At 40.8% G+C, this 13754-nt stretch overlaps 1 protein-coding gene across 2 annotated transcripts; it reads right to left on the bottom strand.

Moving 5' to 3' along the window:
• Positions 1 to 524: 524 nt before the first annotated feature.
• Positions 525 to 9438, bottom strand: zc3h12aa (zinc finger CCCH-type containing 12Aa). 2 transcript variants are annotated; one of them, XM_005736113.1, is made up of 6 exons: positions 9411 to 9438; positions 7693 to 8126; positions 7093 to 7232; positions 3850 to 4084; positions 3606 to 3712; positions 525 to 3479 (listed from the first exon to the last, which is right to left on the bottom strand). In XM_005736113.1, exons 2-6 carry the CDS (start codon positions 8064 to 8066, stop codon positions 2437 to 2439), a joined length of 1899 nt encoding a protein of 632 aa, XP_005736170.1. In that variant the 5' UTR covers positions 8067 to 8126; positions 9411 to 9438; the 3' UTR covers positions 525 to 2436. The 2 variants fall into 2 exon arrangements, with proteins under 2 accessions (XP_005736170.1, XP_005736169.1); XM_005736112.2 differs by having other exon boundaries at positions 9087 to 9430.
• Between the last annotated feature and the right edge of the window lie 4316 nt (positions 9439 to 13754).

The raw sequence follows: 13754 nt of genomic DNA, 5'->3' as shown, positions 1-13754 counted from the left end.
CTTGCAACACGAGCTGCGCTGTTTCTTGTGAAACGGAGTAGGACAGTTTGGCAGCAATTCTACCTGTGAGGCAATCAGGATCACTGTTGTTTGGTCTCTGATTAACATCAGAGGGATATTTACAAGTGAATTAAATAAACCCGAAGAACTAGTTTGGGATTAATCCACTAACCCCATACCAGCTGTTTATTTTCTTTTGCAAATCCATTTCGTGAACGCCGTTGAGCTGTAGCGTATCCTGTCTTTCATTGGGTGTAAAGTGGTAGCTGTGGACAGCAAAGACAGCCAATCACACTTACATTCACACCAATAGCCAATTTAGAATCACCAATTAAACCAACATGCATGTCTTTGGACTGTGGGAGGAAGCCAGAGAGAGCCCACACAGGTATGGGGAAACATGAAAATTCCACACAGAAAACTGGATTTAAACCACTGGCTGGCTCTCCACGCAACAGTGCTAATCCCCGTCCCTTTGTGTTGTAATAGACTTCACACATATTATTATTACAATAGACTTTAATAGGTAGTGACAATGCATTTCCTAAATATTCTTACAATGAGTTCTAACACTAAACATTTGAAGTTAATGATCCAATATAAGAATAGAGAATACAAATCATTTATGAGAACTAAATTCCATAACTGTCATTTTTATACGTTATACTGTAGTCTCTCCTACACACACTAATCGGGACAGTTATTCAGAGAATGATTCATGAAGCTGATTCAGGTTTACAGAACAAATGATGATGACACATCAGCAAGTTCCTTTTGCTTGGGTCAAAGCCTTTTTTTAAGTTCAGTTTCAATTTCCTAGCAAGATCAGCATTTACACTGTATGGCAAAAACATGCAATGTTAGCTTATCTTTGTGGACTACATGACTTTTATATTTACTTATGAAGCTCACAGAGCAAGGACACCAAAGCTATTTCAGAAGTGGGGAACTAAAAGCAACAGAGTCGCTCTTTGGAGAGGCGTATGCCGTAAATCAAACTACTGACTTTACACTACAGAGAAACATGCCCTCTGTGACGTAACCTACTACAGGTTTTCTCATGCCAGATCTTATCAGGACAGAAACAAAATGCTGACAGGTAGGAACACTTCAAAATTATTGATATATCAGATGAAATACTCTTGAAAGTTTAAAGTTTGAGCTGGTTAATAAAGGAGAAACAAAATTCCCGACCAATAAAAACAATTTAAAAATGCAGCAGGACATCATTAGTTGCCTTTTCTAATGCAAAAACTCAAAGGTCACGATAGAAAAAAATTCTGATAACGAATTCAACAATTAACTTTATTTTGGAAACCTCAGACAGAGGTGTAAAGTGGATGACTCAATGCCTCTTTAGATCAAAGACTACCTTAAGCCTGCACATTTAAGATGCAATTTCTGAAATGCTGAAGGTTGGATAGATGCAAATATTTATTAAACATACGAGCAATGACAGAGACAGCATGCAGGAGTTCTATTTAGCTGTCTTTTTGTGGTGTTGTCTTTACAGTGAAGTAGATGAGCAGGATGTAGCTCTGAGGGTAACATGTTACCCTTACATGTAAAAGCTCTCTGGCCTGAGATGGAGAGGAGACATAAAGCCAACCTCACAGGGTAAATGCACTCCTAGTACTGGTTACATCAGGAAGGTCAAACATGCAGATGATAAGAAAGCAGCTGAAAATACCTTCTGTGTAACTTGTGTGACAAGTTACCATTGCATGAGCGTTTGGTGTCCTCATTTTCTCCGTCCTCACTTGTCATGTTTGTTTAAAAAACAAAAACAAAAGCAAGATAGCAACAGCAAAAATGCTCTCAAAAAGGGGACTTCCCAAACCAGTTGGTTATGTCATGGTGGCTGTATCCATAGTTCATAAAGGTTTTTATAGCTCACCTACATAATTAGCGTTTCATTTTTCTTTTATTGTGGTATCTCAGCTACTTTCCTTTTAATAATATTTGGAAGCCTGGGTACTTTTCTGGACTGACTGCCAGTGTTTTTTAGTATACTGCAACTGTCCCTTGAACGGATAATACTTGTCTGCAGGCTGTTTCTGAAGAACTAAGATTAAAAGTAGCACATAGTACAGCAACAGGTTATTTCATGAGAACTTAAAACTAATTAACTTTGAAGCAATATGCATAAACAAATATGCATAAATGTAACCGTTTTCCATCTAGAGGCACTTTTTATCCAAAACATGGATGACAAAGACATATGACTCCAGTGTCATAAAAAAAAATATATAACCTATAACAGATTAACTAAATCATTCATAAATAAAACGTTTCATTTTTACAGTATAATAGCACATTGCACAGAATTAGTTTTTAAATGACTCAGCTATAGGCCCTATGCGACCTTCTGAAAAGGTGATAAGGATGCTATTGAGGTCAAGGCAAGTAGTAATGACAGGTCTGAAAGAAGAATAATCAGAAAAGATCTCTTTGGGCTTTCAGCTTCAGTATCTCTGCAGCTAGTTTCTCAGCATTCATCAGATTTGGAAACATTTCCATGACAGTATCCACCAGATGTGGGTTGAAGATAGTTTTGAGCTTGTTGCGGAGTTCTAACCTTTGTGAGTCAAATGCAGCAGAAGATGGTTGTTGTCCCCTTGAATAGTACTGATGACTGTTGCTAGAGCAGCAAGAATTGTGGTAGTGTGAAGAACGAGTTGAAGAAGGGAGGCTATTTGGTCTGCTGGCTTGTGGTAACCCCTGAAAGGGATCTGACCAGTAATGTTGCTGAACATGGGTGCCTCCACTGTACTGGAAATGGCTGGGGAGGCTGCGCTGGTGGGAAGCAGTGGGTGTGAGGGCATTTGGGTGATAGGCGCTGTATTGGGGTTGTGCCTGAGAGTCCATGTTTCCATGAAATTGCTGGTGAACTGTCGAGGGCATTGCATGAGAACAGCACTTGCAAGGCTGATTGATGTTATTTTTCTCTAAATGTACGGGAGAATTTGTGGCTCCAGGAGGAGCACTCTGATACTGCAGCCTGAGCATCTTTGAGTTGCGGAGGGAATGCGAAATATCAGAGTACTGACTCTCAAAAGAGCCAAGGCCTGAATCCAGGTACTCTTGAGACATGTTGGCATAGTAATGATTTGGCATCAAGTGCAACCCAGGCCACTCTTTCTGACACTGGGTTCCTGTTACAGAACACGGCATGTGATTTGGATTGTGTCTAGGATCCTCCCAGTACAGCAGCTTGTTTTCACTAACGTGAGAAGGTGGTGAGGAAGTCTGCTGATCTCTTTTGAGCTCTTTGTTGGAGTCTCGAGGATGAAAATAGGCATTTTGAGCAAGTGCGGGATCAGACTGAAGCTGTCTGGGTGACAATCTGGCATTTCTCTCTTCTTTTACAGTAGAAATCTGGGCTTTCTCTCTCAGTTCATCAGCCAAAGACAGATAGGGTTGGTTTACCCGCTCAGGATGGTAGAACTTACACTTTATGCCATACGTGCACTTTTTTTCTGTGATGGAGAAAAATAAGACACATAAGCAAAAAGATTTTTTGTTGATGAGATCTAATGTGGACAGCACATTCTCTGCTGCAGAAGAGGGTAACACTTCCTGATCGATATGCTAATCGTACCTACCGTATGGACAGAGTTGTCTCTGTTGCTCCGTAGGACGAGGCTTTTTCCGAAGGAAATTGTCAAGGCTGGGGCCGTGGCGACCCAAAGGGTCATCTGGGGGCATGAACCTGTAGAAAAATACAAAAATTGTAGAGTTCTTCATCCACTTGTGCAACTCTGCTGTAAGCTGCAAATTCTTTTTCTGGAAAATTCACCACGGAAGGAAAATGTGGTATTTCACAGGCACATACAAGAACAGGCTTACTTGTCATTCACAAAGGAGTACATGAGCAGCCTCTCTTCAATGCATTTCTTCCACTCAGGTCTTTCTGCTTGGAGGTCTCGGTAGGTGTCATTGGATACGATTATTCCATCGGACTCATACGCCAATTTGATAATAAAGCGGTCATCATAGCAAACCACTCGCTTGCCCCCAACACGGCGTGATGGAGTAAAGACAACGATTTTCCTTTTTTCAAGCTCCAGCAGAATGTGTTGATCTGAAAGTGCAACCAGTAATCAGTTACAGATCCAGAGTTGACAATTTACGCTGTATTAAATGATTTTGTGTATTCAACTGTACTGTGACACATTAAAAAGATGTGGATTTATTGAAAGATGCATGCCAAACCACAAGGTGAAAACAAAGTTTGTACAATTTTAACAAGGTTGAAAGTTAATATTTGCCTTTATTCTTTGAAAGAGCTTCAACTCTCTCAGGCAAGCTTTCTTGTCATTTCTTTATGTAGTCTTCAGGAATAGTTCTCCAGGCTTTTTAAAAGCTGCCAACATCCAGTAAGCTCTTTATTGGATGTTGGCAGCCTTTTGTTCCCTTCTCTGTGAAGAGCATCCCACACTCCTTCCATAATGCTGATTTCAGTGCCTTGAGACAATTGTTGTTGTAATTTGGCACTATATAAATAAAACTAAAATTGAATTGAATTTCTAGGCCTGGGGAGGTCATTCTATTTTTTTCTTTTCTATCCAGGTATTTCTTTGCAAACTTGGTAATGTGTCGTGCTGAAACATGAAGCTGCTGCCAATCAGACACCTCTGGGATGCTATTGCATGGTGGATCAAGATTCTGACAGCACTTTTCTATGTTCATACTTCCACAAAGCACTGGATGAAATGCAGGCCAAAGCCATGACAGAGCCTGCACCATGTTTTACAGATGGCTGCAGACATTTACTGTTGTACCTTTCTCCTGATCTCTTCTGAATAGAACCAAAAATTCTAACAGGATTCATCACTCCATAAGACCTGTTGCCACTGATTTTCAGTCCAGGTATTGTGTATTTTGGCATACCTCAGCCTTTTCTCTCCGTTTCATTTCCTTAAGAATGGTTTTTGACAGCCACCATTTCACTGAAACCATTTCTGACGAGGCTTCAGTGAACAGTAGATGCATCTCTCTGGGCCTGTGTCAGATCTGGATTTTTTCCTATTTCTTAAAGACACGACTTTCAGATATACTTTGCGTGCTTTAGCAGAAAATTTCTAGAGTAAAACTTTGAAAACCTTCATAAACCTTGGAGAATGATTGCTCAAGACCACAAATTTTTTGGAATTAGAACATAAGGAAATGAGGGGTAGCTTAAGATTACTCTAGATCATGCTACGTGCAAGCTGAGTGAATAAATGCACGACAAAGACACACACACAAACACACACACACACACACATTGATAGTGCTTCAAAACAAGTTAAGGGTAAGTGAAATGAACCTTGAACTCTGTGTGATGAACAAAAGATAGAAAACCTTATGTGATAGAAAAGCACTTTTCTAACTTCTGTCAAAACTTAACAACTTACTGTAAATAGATACCAGTAGTTAACTACAACATCAAGTACGGTAGGTGTGGAAAAAAAAACAACACACAAAAAAACCCCAAAAAAAAAACAACCCATCTCTACTTCCCGATGGGACTTTCCCACGAGTAACTACATGGTGATTTTTACTTCCTTGTTCAAAGATTGAAAAAAAGAACCTTTGGATTGCTCCACCCAGGCTGCACAGCTATTAATTCTTGAGAGCAACAAGGGGCTTATGCTCCAGGATGTGCCATCCTTTTTATTTAGTTGTTGTGCTGCAGGTGGTAATATTTACACAAAGATACACTGACATTATATTCATCTGGGCTTTATAAATACACGGACATAAGTGAATCAGTTGGGATAAATTTAGAACTCTATTATACACGACTGTCTGTGATTACAATATTGGAACCACCCAAAAACAGTCAGAGTGACTCATTTAAGTGTATTTCCACTTTTTCTTGCCATGGCCTGGTATGGAAATATTTTATGCTGGCCAACTAAATAATACCCTGTTTCACAACCTTAACTTTTTTTTGCATAGATGTATTAGTTTTTCTGTAATATCTCCTGGCTCATGTGGGAATTATTCATGAATACAGAATTATGTGATAGAATTTCTAAGTTTTTCATTTCTTGCTTAAAAAAATCACCTCTAAAACTCACTGTATAATACGGTATTTGTTTCTGTATTAACAAAAAAAAAGCGTGAGTGGGGGAAGAAAAAAAAAATCATCTTAGCACGACTTGTACGCAAAAACTAGAATAAATGGCAACCTCTCTGATACAATAGTTGTGTGGGCTTATTTCATTTGTTTCAGTTCCTTAAGAATTTGTTACCTTCTTGAGTAAAACAATCAGGCTACCATTTAAGAACATCTTTAGTGATTTATATCCATTTTAGCTACTTTTTGTTCTAAATCTATGGGTAAACATTCTGATTACAGTGTGGTTATGGCAGGATATGCCCTGCAGATATTATCTCATTGTACAGAAACTGAAACTTTAAGAGGCTAACATAGTCGGCACTTTAACAGAAGTGATCAGCTTATGTTGTAACCATTGCATGTGCCACACACTGAGCCCGGAGGGGAATTTTTGTATCTTTTGTCTTATCTGACAGTTCAGAAGGTGTGGTTCTCAGTCTCCTGGATTCACTGGTCTTGCCTGCTGCCAGGAGACTAAAATATAAACTTTTAGTCTTCTCTAACATTAAACTAACCAATAATGAGAAAATTAGCAGATGGTAGAACCAGACTGACTGCTAAAAGCAGTCAACGAATTTTCAATTCTAAGAATTTCTTTCATTGACAGCTTACAATGGACGCCTTTTTACACATACAAAACCTGTTCTTTATTGGCCTGGACTCAAAGAGAACACAGGCACATCAAAATATTTTGTCAGCAATGCACACATCACATTTGTTTTTTCCCCTCCAGCAATTAGTGAGTCTTAAGGATCTAATTCCATCTTTATGGTCGTGCTAACATCCAGCATGAAAATAATATCAGATTCATTTCTGTTTGAATCAAACCTTATTTGTCATTCACACCCCGTGTGAAAACTGCTTTTTGTGTCACCAGTATTAACCTCATTTAACTTCGCCTCACAGGGATGTTAGGCTGAAATTTGTCACGTCTACTTGATGAGAAACATCTGTCTGCTTTGCTTTATTTCTGCCATCCTCACCTGTCAGGGGAGCATCAGCTCTGGGCAGCTCTTTGCGCCAGCTGGGAACGAACACAGTAATGCTAGTATGACCTCTGTCAAGGAAGAAGTTCACCGCCAGCTGAATCCCTTGGCATGAGAATACTTCCTTGTTGCCATGACTGTGAAAAAAAGAAGAAGCATAAGAGATAACATGGGTTCAGTTAATCTGACCGAAAATAATCTAATCTAATTCATAGTCAAAAGGAGGCTTAACAAATTACACTGATCTGAGTAAACACCACGTGTTCAAATGCTGCTTAGAAGGAATCTTCCCTCTGGCTATTACCCAGTCCTAAAGTCACATATTGCACATAATTTCTGGTAAAAAGGTGGGGATTCTGAGTAGAGGATCTAGAATTTGCATAATGTCTCAGCGGTCCATGCTAAAACATGCACGGGCAGTGCAGTCAACACCTCCTTTAAAAAGTCAAGTCACACGACATAGTAGGAAAATAGAGAGTTAAATAAGACTTTGAAAAATAACTGTCCTTATTCAGAAAGTGTTCATAGCAGCTGTGACATTCATGGATTATGATTTAATCTGATAATCTACAGAGCAGGAAGTATCATCAGGATTACCTCATGGCAACATTGCTGCCGTCAATAACAACAGGCCTCAATTCTTCGTCCGGTTTGTTTTGGTCCCACAGCTGCGTTGTGTTTTTGCAGGACCCAAGACCCCAACTGGGAGGCTGCAGGGAGTCGTTTTGGCGTGTGCTCCTCTCGTCACTGTCAGAGCTGGAAGTGCAAGGTACACTGCTGGTTCTGTTCCTAACGAGCTCTCCTAGCACTGCATTAGTGTCTGTGCTTAAGCCCTGTTTCCTCAAAGCAGCCATGACCTCTGATGGGGTGTAACCCAACTTCCTGAAGAAGTCCACTCTGAGCTGGAACTCCTCACTGTCTGCTTCCAGAGAGTCTGAAACTGAGCTCAGGCTGGGAAGAGCCTTGTCCATCCTGAAGCATCTGAGCCTCTTTTTTTCAGGAGCATAGAAGGTGAATTACATCAACTTGGCCTGGGTGAAAAAAATATGATATTCCATTAGTTACTAAAGGAGTTGTAGCTCATATAGTCTGAAATTTTACAAAGAGTAAAATAAAACATGATAATACACATTTCAGTGGCCATTACATACCTCAATATTCTGTAATTTGTTTTATGTATGCTTCAACAAAATTCAGCCTTACATATTTGAAGTTTGTAAAAACTCTGGTGTCCCAACAAGATTTTTAGCCCTGAACTGACACCTCAAAACCAATTCCACCAACTTCGCCTTGAGAGATTAAGTAATCGTTAAAGATTTATACAGGCTACTAAAGTAGTGGAGTATGGTGATTAATGGATTAAACATTTAGACAAGTTAAACTGAATTAATCTTCTTCAACCTGTCATTTCTTAAGGATAACGCCAATATTTTGGCCCTCCCTGCTGCTTTAATTGAAAATGCGCTTCCTTCCTCTCTTCTCGTAGTCTTTTGAACTATAGTGTAAAAAAAGAAACAAAGAAACAAGACATATCTGACGCCCAATGGACAGTCTCCAGCTGCATATAGCAAATTACGGTGACAGCTTCCAGATTAAGCACTTTAAGCAAGTAATATTACTTTTATTTTTAATATCTTCTTGATAGACGTGTCAAGTTAGTTCTTACAGGCTGTAAGAGGCCTGTTGCAACATATCCTACTGTAAAGTTAGATCGCTTACTCATTTTCTTTTTACGCAAGTCAGCAGATCAGAAAGTAGTCCTGCCCTGCTCTGTGTAACGTAGGCTACTCTTCGATAGCCCATGTTACACACAAATAAACAAACAAGGCAGAAAAGTGTACCTCTACCTGTACTGTATACGCCGACTTTACCTGGCACAGGTAAGAGCTCAGTTAGCCGTGCTACTAACGGGACATTTCCCCCGCTAAGCCCGATCGACAGATCACATTACAGTCAACAAATCTCACCGCAGAGGCGAGCCGTCATCTTACCTGCTCGGTTTCCTTCTGTTCTATTTAACAGCAGAGGCCACTTAAAGTTCGAGTTAATGTTTGGAAGCACTCTTAACTTTGACGCTGTTCCTACTTCATACAGTAGCACCGCCCTCTTGGAAATGATTTCTTCTCCTCTTCCTCCAGGCGCATGCATGCACAGCCATGAAAACATTTGAATATAAGAGAGATACGATAAGGTGTGCCTGTTTCCGCTGGCTGTCACTCACTCACTGTAGTATTCAAGTTTTTTTCTTTTTTCCATTTGTCAGCAGCAAGAAGAAAGAAAGTCTGAAATATCACAAAGAGTATCAAATAGCTCACGTTTCTAGTTGCTGTGTCCCCTTTAGGCAATGCGCACAGCACTCTTACTGAATAGCGTCTAAAAATAGAGCTTATTTGTTTTTCCAGTCAGTCTAGAGCTAAAATCGGAAAATGACACCAAACCAAAGTCAGTACGATTATATGTTATGAAACTTTGATTACAGGTAAAACTGATCTATGAACTATTTTGCCTCCACATTTTAATTAATTTCCTTTTTTTCTGAGTCATTTGCACGTTTATGTGGTTATTCACTTTATTCAATATATGCGTGTGTATTTTTAATAGTTTAAAATTGTCTCATTAAAAATGTCTCGCCATAGGTTTTTTTTATTTATTACAAAACAGAAATATATTGTCATGATCCAAATATACGTTTTTTTAATGGTTGTAGGCAATGGGATGATTGTTGATAGGACAAATTAAATAAATAGGACACGTCGCCCCCTCGTGGTCCCGGAATAGTAGTGTGAGTCAAAATTAAATACTCTATATTGTCATTATGCAAGCATGACGAAATTACAGTTGAACATGTGGGGAAAAAAGCAATCGACCCTAAACGTAATGTGCTCGAACATTTGCAATCACTGATTTTTTTTTCTTCACACTGGAGGATTTTCCAGAATGAATGTTCAGTTTAAGGTCATGCCAGAGCATCTCAGTCAGATATAACCCCTAAATTTGACTAGGTCACTCCAAAAATTTAGAGGTGGACTTCTGTGTGTTTTGACTCATTATCCTTCAAAACCCAAACCCAGGACATTTTCCTTCAGCAGTTTCTAGTAGGCAGCAGAATTCATGGTTCCATCAATTACAGCAAGTCATCCAGGTTCTGAAGCAGAAAAGCAGCCTACCACTACTACTATATTTGACTATTGCCATGATGCTCTGTTCATGAAATGCTGTGTTAGTTACCAGACGTAACAGGACTCAAGCCTTCCAAAAAATTCAACTTTTTTTTGTTGCCTGTCCCATTTGGTTCTTTAGCCATCAGAATTATTGTCTGAAGGCCAGGAAAGATGCCCAACAAATTTACTTTACCAAGTGGATCATCATGGCCTTGCCATATTGGTCCATTTGATTGACCTTTATTATTATTATGTATTTATTTTATTTTCAATTGTTACAGATCGGACAGACATGACTGGGGGATAGGAAAGGGAGATAGAAAGAAAGAAAGAAAGAAAGAAAGAAAAAAAACAGAGGGGAAGAGGGACAGTGAGAAAAGGCACTTAAAAAATCACCTGGATCACCTGTTGAGAGAAGAAAAAACAGAAGAGAAAAGAAGCAAAAAAGAGAGCAACATAATAAACACAACACAATTGCAATAGTCTAGATAACAGTAAATAACAGTAGATACTAAATATTGAATGTTATTGCGTAGCACGCAAGAATGATAGCGCACAATGTCCTTTGCAGCCAAGAAAGGTGTAGTTTGTGTCTGTGAACACCCGTGTGTACACCTGTGAGCATGAGCACGCTTGTATTCAAAAGGTTTCTCCATGTAACAATCTGCTAGAGGGTGTGGGGAGCCATAGCCCCGTTCCCCAGGGCACAGGCATCGAGGAGATCCAGGCCCCAGACATCCAGAGGCCCCAGAGTGCGAGAGCCCAAGGAGGACCATCGGAGGGGCAACTGGGCCACCCTCCTGGGAGGAGCTGAGGAGAGTCAGACGACGGGTCACCCAGCAGCCACGGAGCAGAAGCCAGAGGGGGGCTGCAGTGATGTGCCCACGGACATACTCTAACTCCCAGGGCCAGGCACCACCTGGACCTGAGGAGAAACCACACCAAGGAGATGCCACCCTTTTCCCTGGGCTGAAGACAAGCAGACTGCCCCCGGCCTCGCAGTAGCAGGGACGCCCCGCATCCCAGACCCCAATTGGAAGGCCAAGATGAGACAAAAGTTCAACCTTTGTCTCATCAATCTACAAAATATTTTCCCAAAAGTCATGGGGATCATCAAGATGTTTTGGAGGTTTTTTTTGGCAAATGTGAAACTATTTATTTATTTATTTTTTGCCTGTCCCGTTTGGCTCTTTTGCCATCAGAATTGTTGTCTAAAGGCAAAGAAAGATGCCCAACGGATTTACTTTACCAAATTGACCATCCCAGCCTTGCCGTAATGGTCCATTTGATTCACCTTTTATTGTTTATTTTATTTTCACTTGCTGAATATGGGACAGACTTGACTGGGAGAAAGAAAGAGGGAAAGAGAAACAGCTGAGAAGAGGGACGGGGGAGAAGGGCAAAAGACAAAAACCAACAGAATGAGCAGAAAAAAGACAAATATCAATCACCTGGATCACCTGCTGAGAAAGAAAAAAGAAAACAAGCAGAAGAGAACAAGAGGCCCCCAGAACACAAGAGACCAAGGAAGACCAACAGAGGGGCAGCTGCGCCACTGTCCCAGAAAGAGCTGAGGAGAGTCCCAGATGAGGGCTCACTCAGCAGCCACGGTGCAGAAGCCAGGGGGAGTTGCAGTGACGCGCCCGTGAGCTCCGCCGGCAGCCAGCTGTGCCTGAGTGACCGAGCCCCAGGCCGAGAGGCCGGGGGCACCCCACCTCCGAAGTGGCCCGAGCGAGCCCCAGGCTCCAGGCCCCGATAAGCGGCCGCCAAGGAGTGAGCCGGTGTGTACCTGGACGCCCATCCCCAGACACAAAGAACCACCAATGCACCGACACCTGAGGGAGTCCGACACTGGCAGGGGAAGTGGTGGTGGGGGGAGATAGGCCTCCAAACCTTGGAGGGCCTGAGATGTCCCCAGAGAGGTGGCGCCTGACACCCAACCTGACATATAGACACAGACATACAGGCACACACAGATACAAACATCCATTCCCACCCTCATGCTCTCATATTGTGAAACTATTTTTTGCTCAGTCTCCTTCTCAGTGTGGCCTGCAGTTTATTAGATGTTGTTTTGGCTTTGTGAGCTCCTGGATGAGTCTTAAATTACTCTTGGAGTAATTTTGGTATACTGGTAACTCCTGGGAAGTGACCAGCATACGCACGTGGAGCTTCACTACTGTCCCAAGTTTTCTCCATTTGTGGATAACGACTCTCATCATGGTTTTATGGGGTCCAAAGCCTTTGTATGGCTTTGTAACCCTTTCCAGACTGATAAATGTCACTGACTTTATTCCTCTGTTCTTTCTGAGTTTCTTTATATGATGTCATGACTTGTTGCATGCAGACATCTTTTAGTTTAATTCACTGTGTCAGACAGATTCTGTTTAAGCGATTTCTTGATTCAGCAGGTCTAGCAGTGGGATCTGGGTGTGGTCAATGAAACTGAAACAAAATCAGGAAGGGGGCAAATACTTATTCACAGAACTCTTTATATGCACGCACACATATCTACATACATATGCTTATTCATATATGCACACATACATCGAATTTCCCAGAGGACCCACCCGAGGGATTAATAAAGTTCTATCTTATCTTATCTTATCTTATATGTCTATGAATACTTCTGTGTTTTTGACATATGTAAACGTGTAGACTTGAACAGTAGAATGTTACACTTTACATTAGTTATTTACAGGTTATTAAATGCACTATTAAAAAGCAAATTAATAAAATACTAGATTGTATAAATTATATAATTTGAATAGTGTAAACATGCAGAATTGAACACAAGAAGATAATAAAAAGTATCCTAAAAAAGCTTGTCCCTAACTGAGCTATGAAACTTTTAGCATCTAGTTGTGTACACGCAAATGATAAATATGAATAACACAAGCAATGAAATTAAAATATAACGTGTTTATGAAAGGAAGGGAAAGCAACTAACAGTCAAATAATTCTACTCGGTCTTTGGGCAGTGCAGCAAAAACAAATCTACAACTTTTTGTTTTACACAATAATTTGGCCACTAGATGTCACCGTTGCTTCACAGTTTCCGCTGTGCAGGCTCTGCTCTCAAAGGAGAGGTTATGGAAAACGTTGGTCTGCAGGTGGTAGAGGTTTCAGTGGACTGATGGTTAAGTTGTGCAGTTTGTGTGTGTGTGTGTGTGTGCCTGTTTGTAAACTAGCTTTTGTGTAGAGGTTTAATGGCATGGTCGAGTTGGGATCATACCACGTGGACCTTGTTAATGGCATACACAGAGTTGAGTTCCAGAGAGTGGAGAAAGTAATCAGGGCCAGTTGCCAGACGGCAGCCTCTTCTGAGGGACCACACCACTGGTCCCAGGTGTCTGTAAGGCCTGATATTACTGCAGGGCAATGAGCTGTAGCCAGCAACTATAAGTTTGGGGATACACACGTACAGAAACACACACACACACACACACACACACACACACACACACACACACACACACACACACACACACACACACA

Source organism: Pundamilia nyererei, unplaced genomic scaffold (genome assembly GCF_000239375.1).
Source record: "Pundamilia nyererei isolate P.nyererei 1_Seehausen unplaced genomic scaffold, PunNye1.0 scaffold00067, whole genome shotgun sequence".
Taxonomy (NCBI): domain Eukaryota; kingdom Metazoa; phylum Chordata; class Actinopteri; order Cichliformes; family Cichlidae; genus Pundamilia; species Pundamilia nyererei.
Note: the sequence above shows the minus strand (reverse complement) of the source record. Positions and strands in the feature narration are given on the sequence as shown.

What these genes read in the sequence shown, in the direction of transcription:
- zc3h12aa (XM_005736113.1), bottom strand. Translation starts at nt 8,066, where the DNA reads ATGGACAAGGCTCTTCCCAGCCTGAGCTCAGTTTCAGACTCTCTGGAA. An exon ending in GGCAGCAATGTTGCCATGAG is followed by an intron (nt 7,233 to 7,692) that starts GTAATCCTGATG and finishes TTTTTTTCACAG; the next exon opens with TCATGGCAACAAGGAAGTAT. An exon ending in AGCTGATGCTCCCCTGACAG is followed by an intron (nt 4,085 to 7,092) that starts GTGAGGATGGCA and finishes TTGCACTTTCAG; the next exon opens with ATCAACACATTCTGCTGGAG.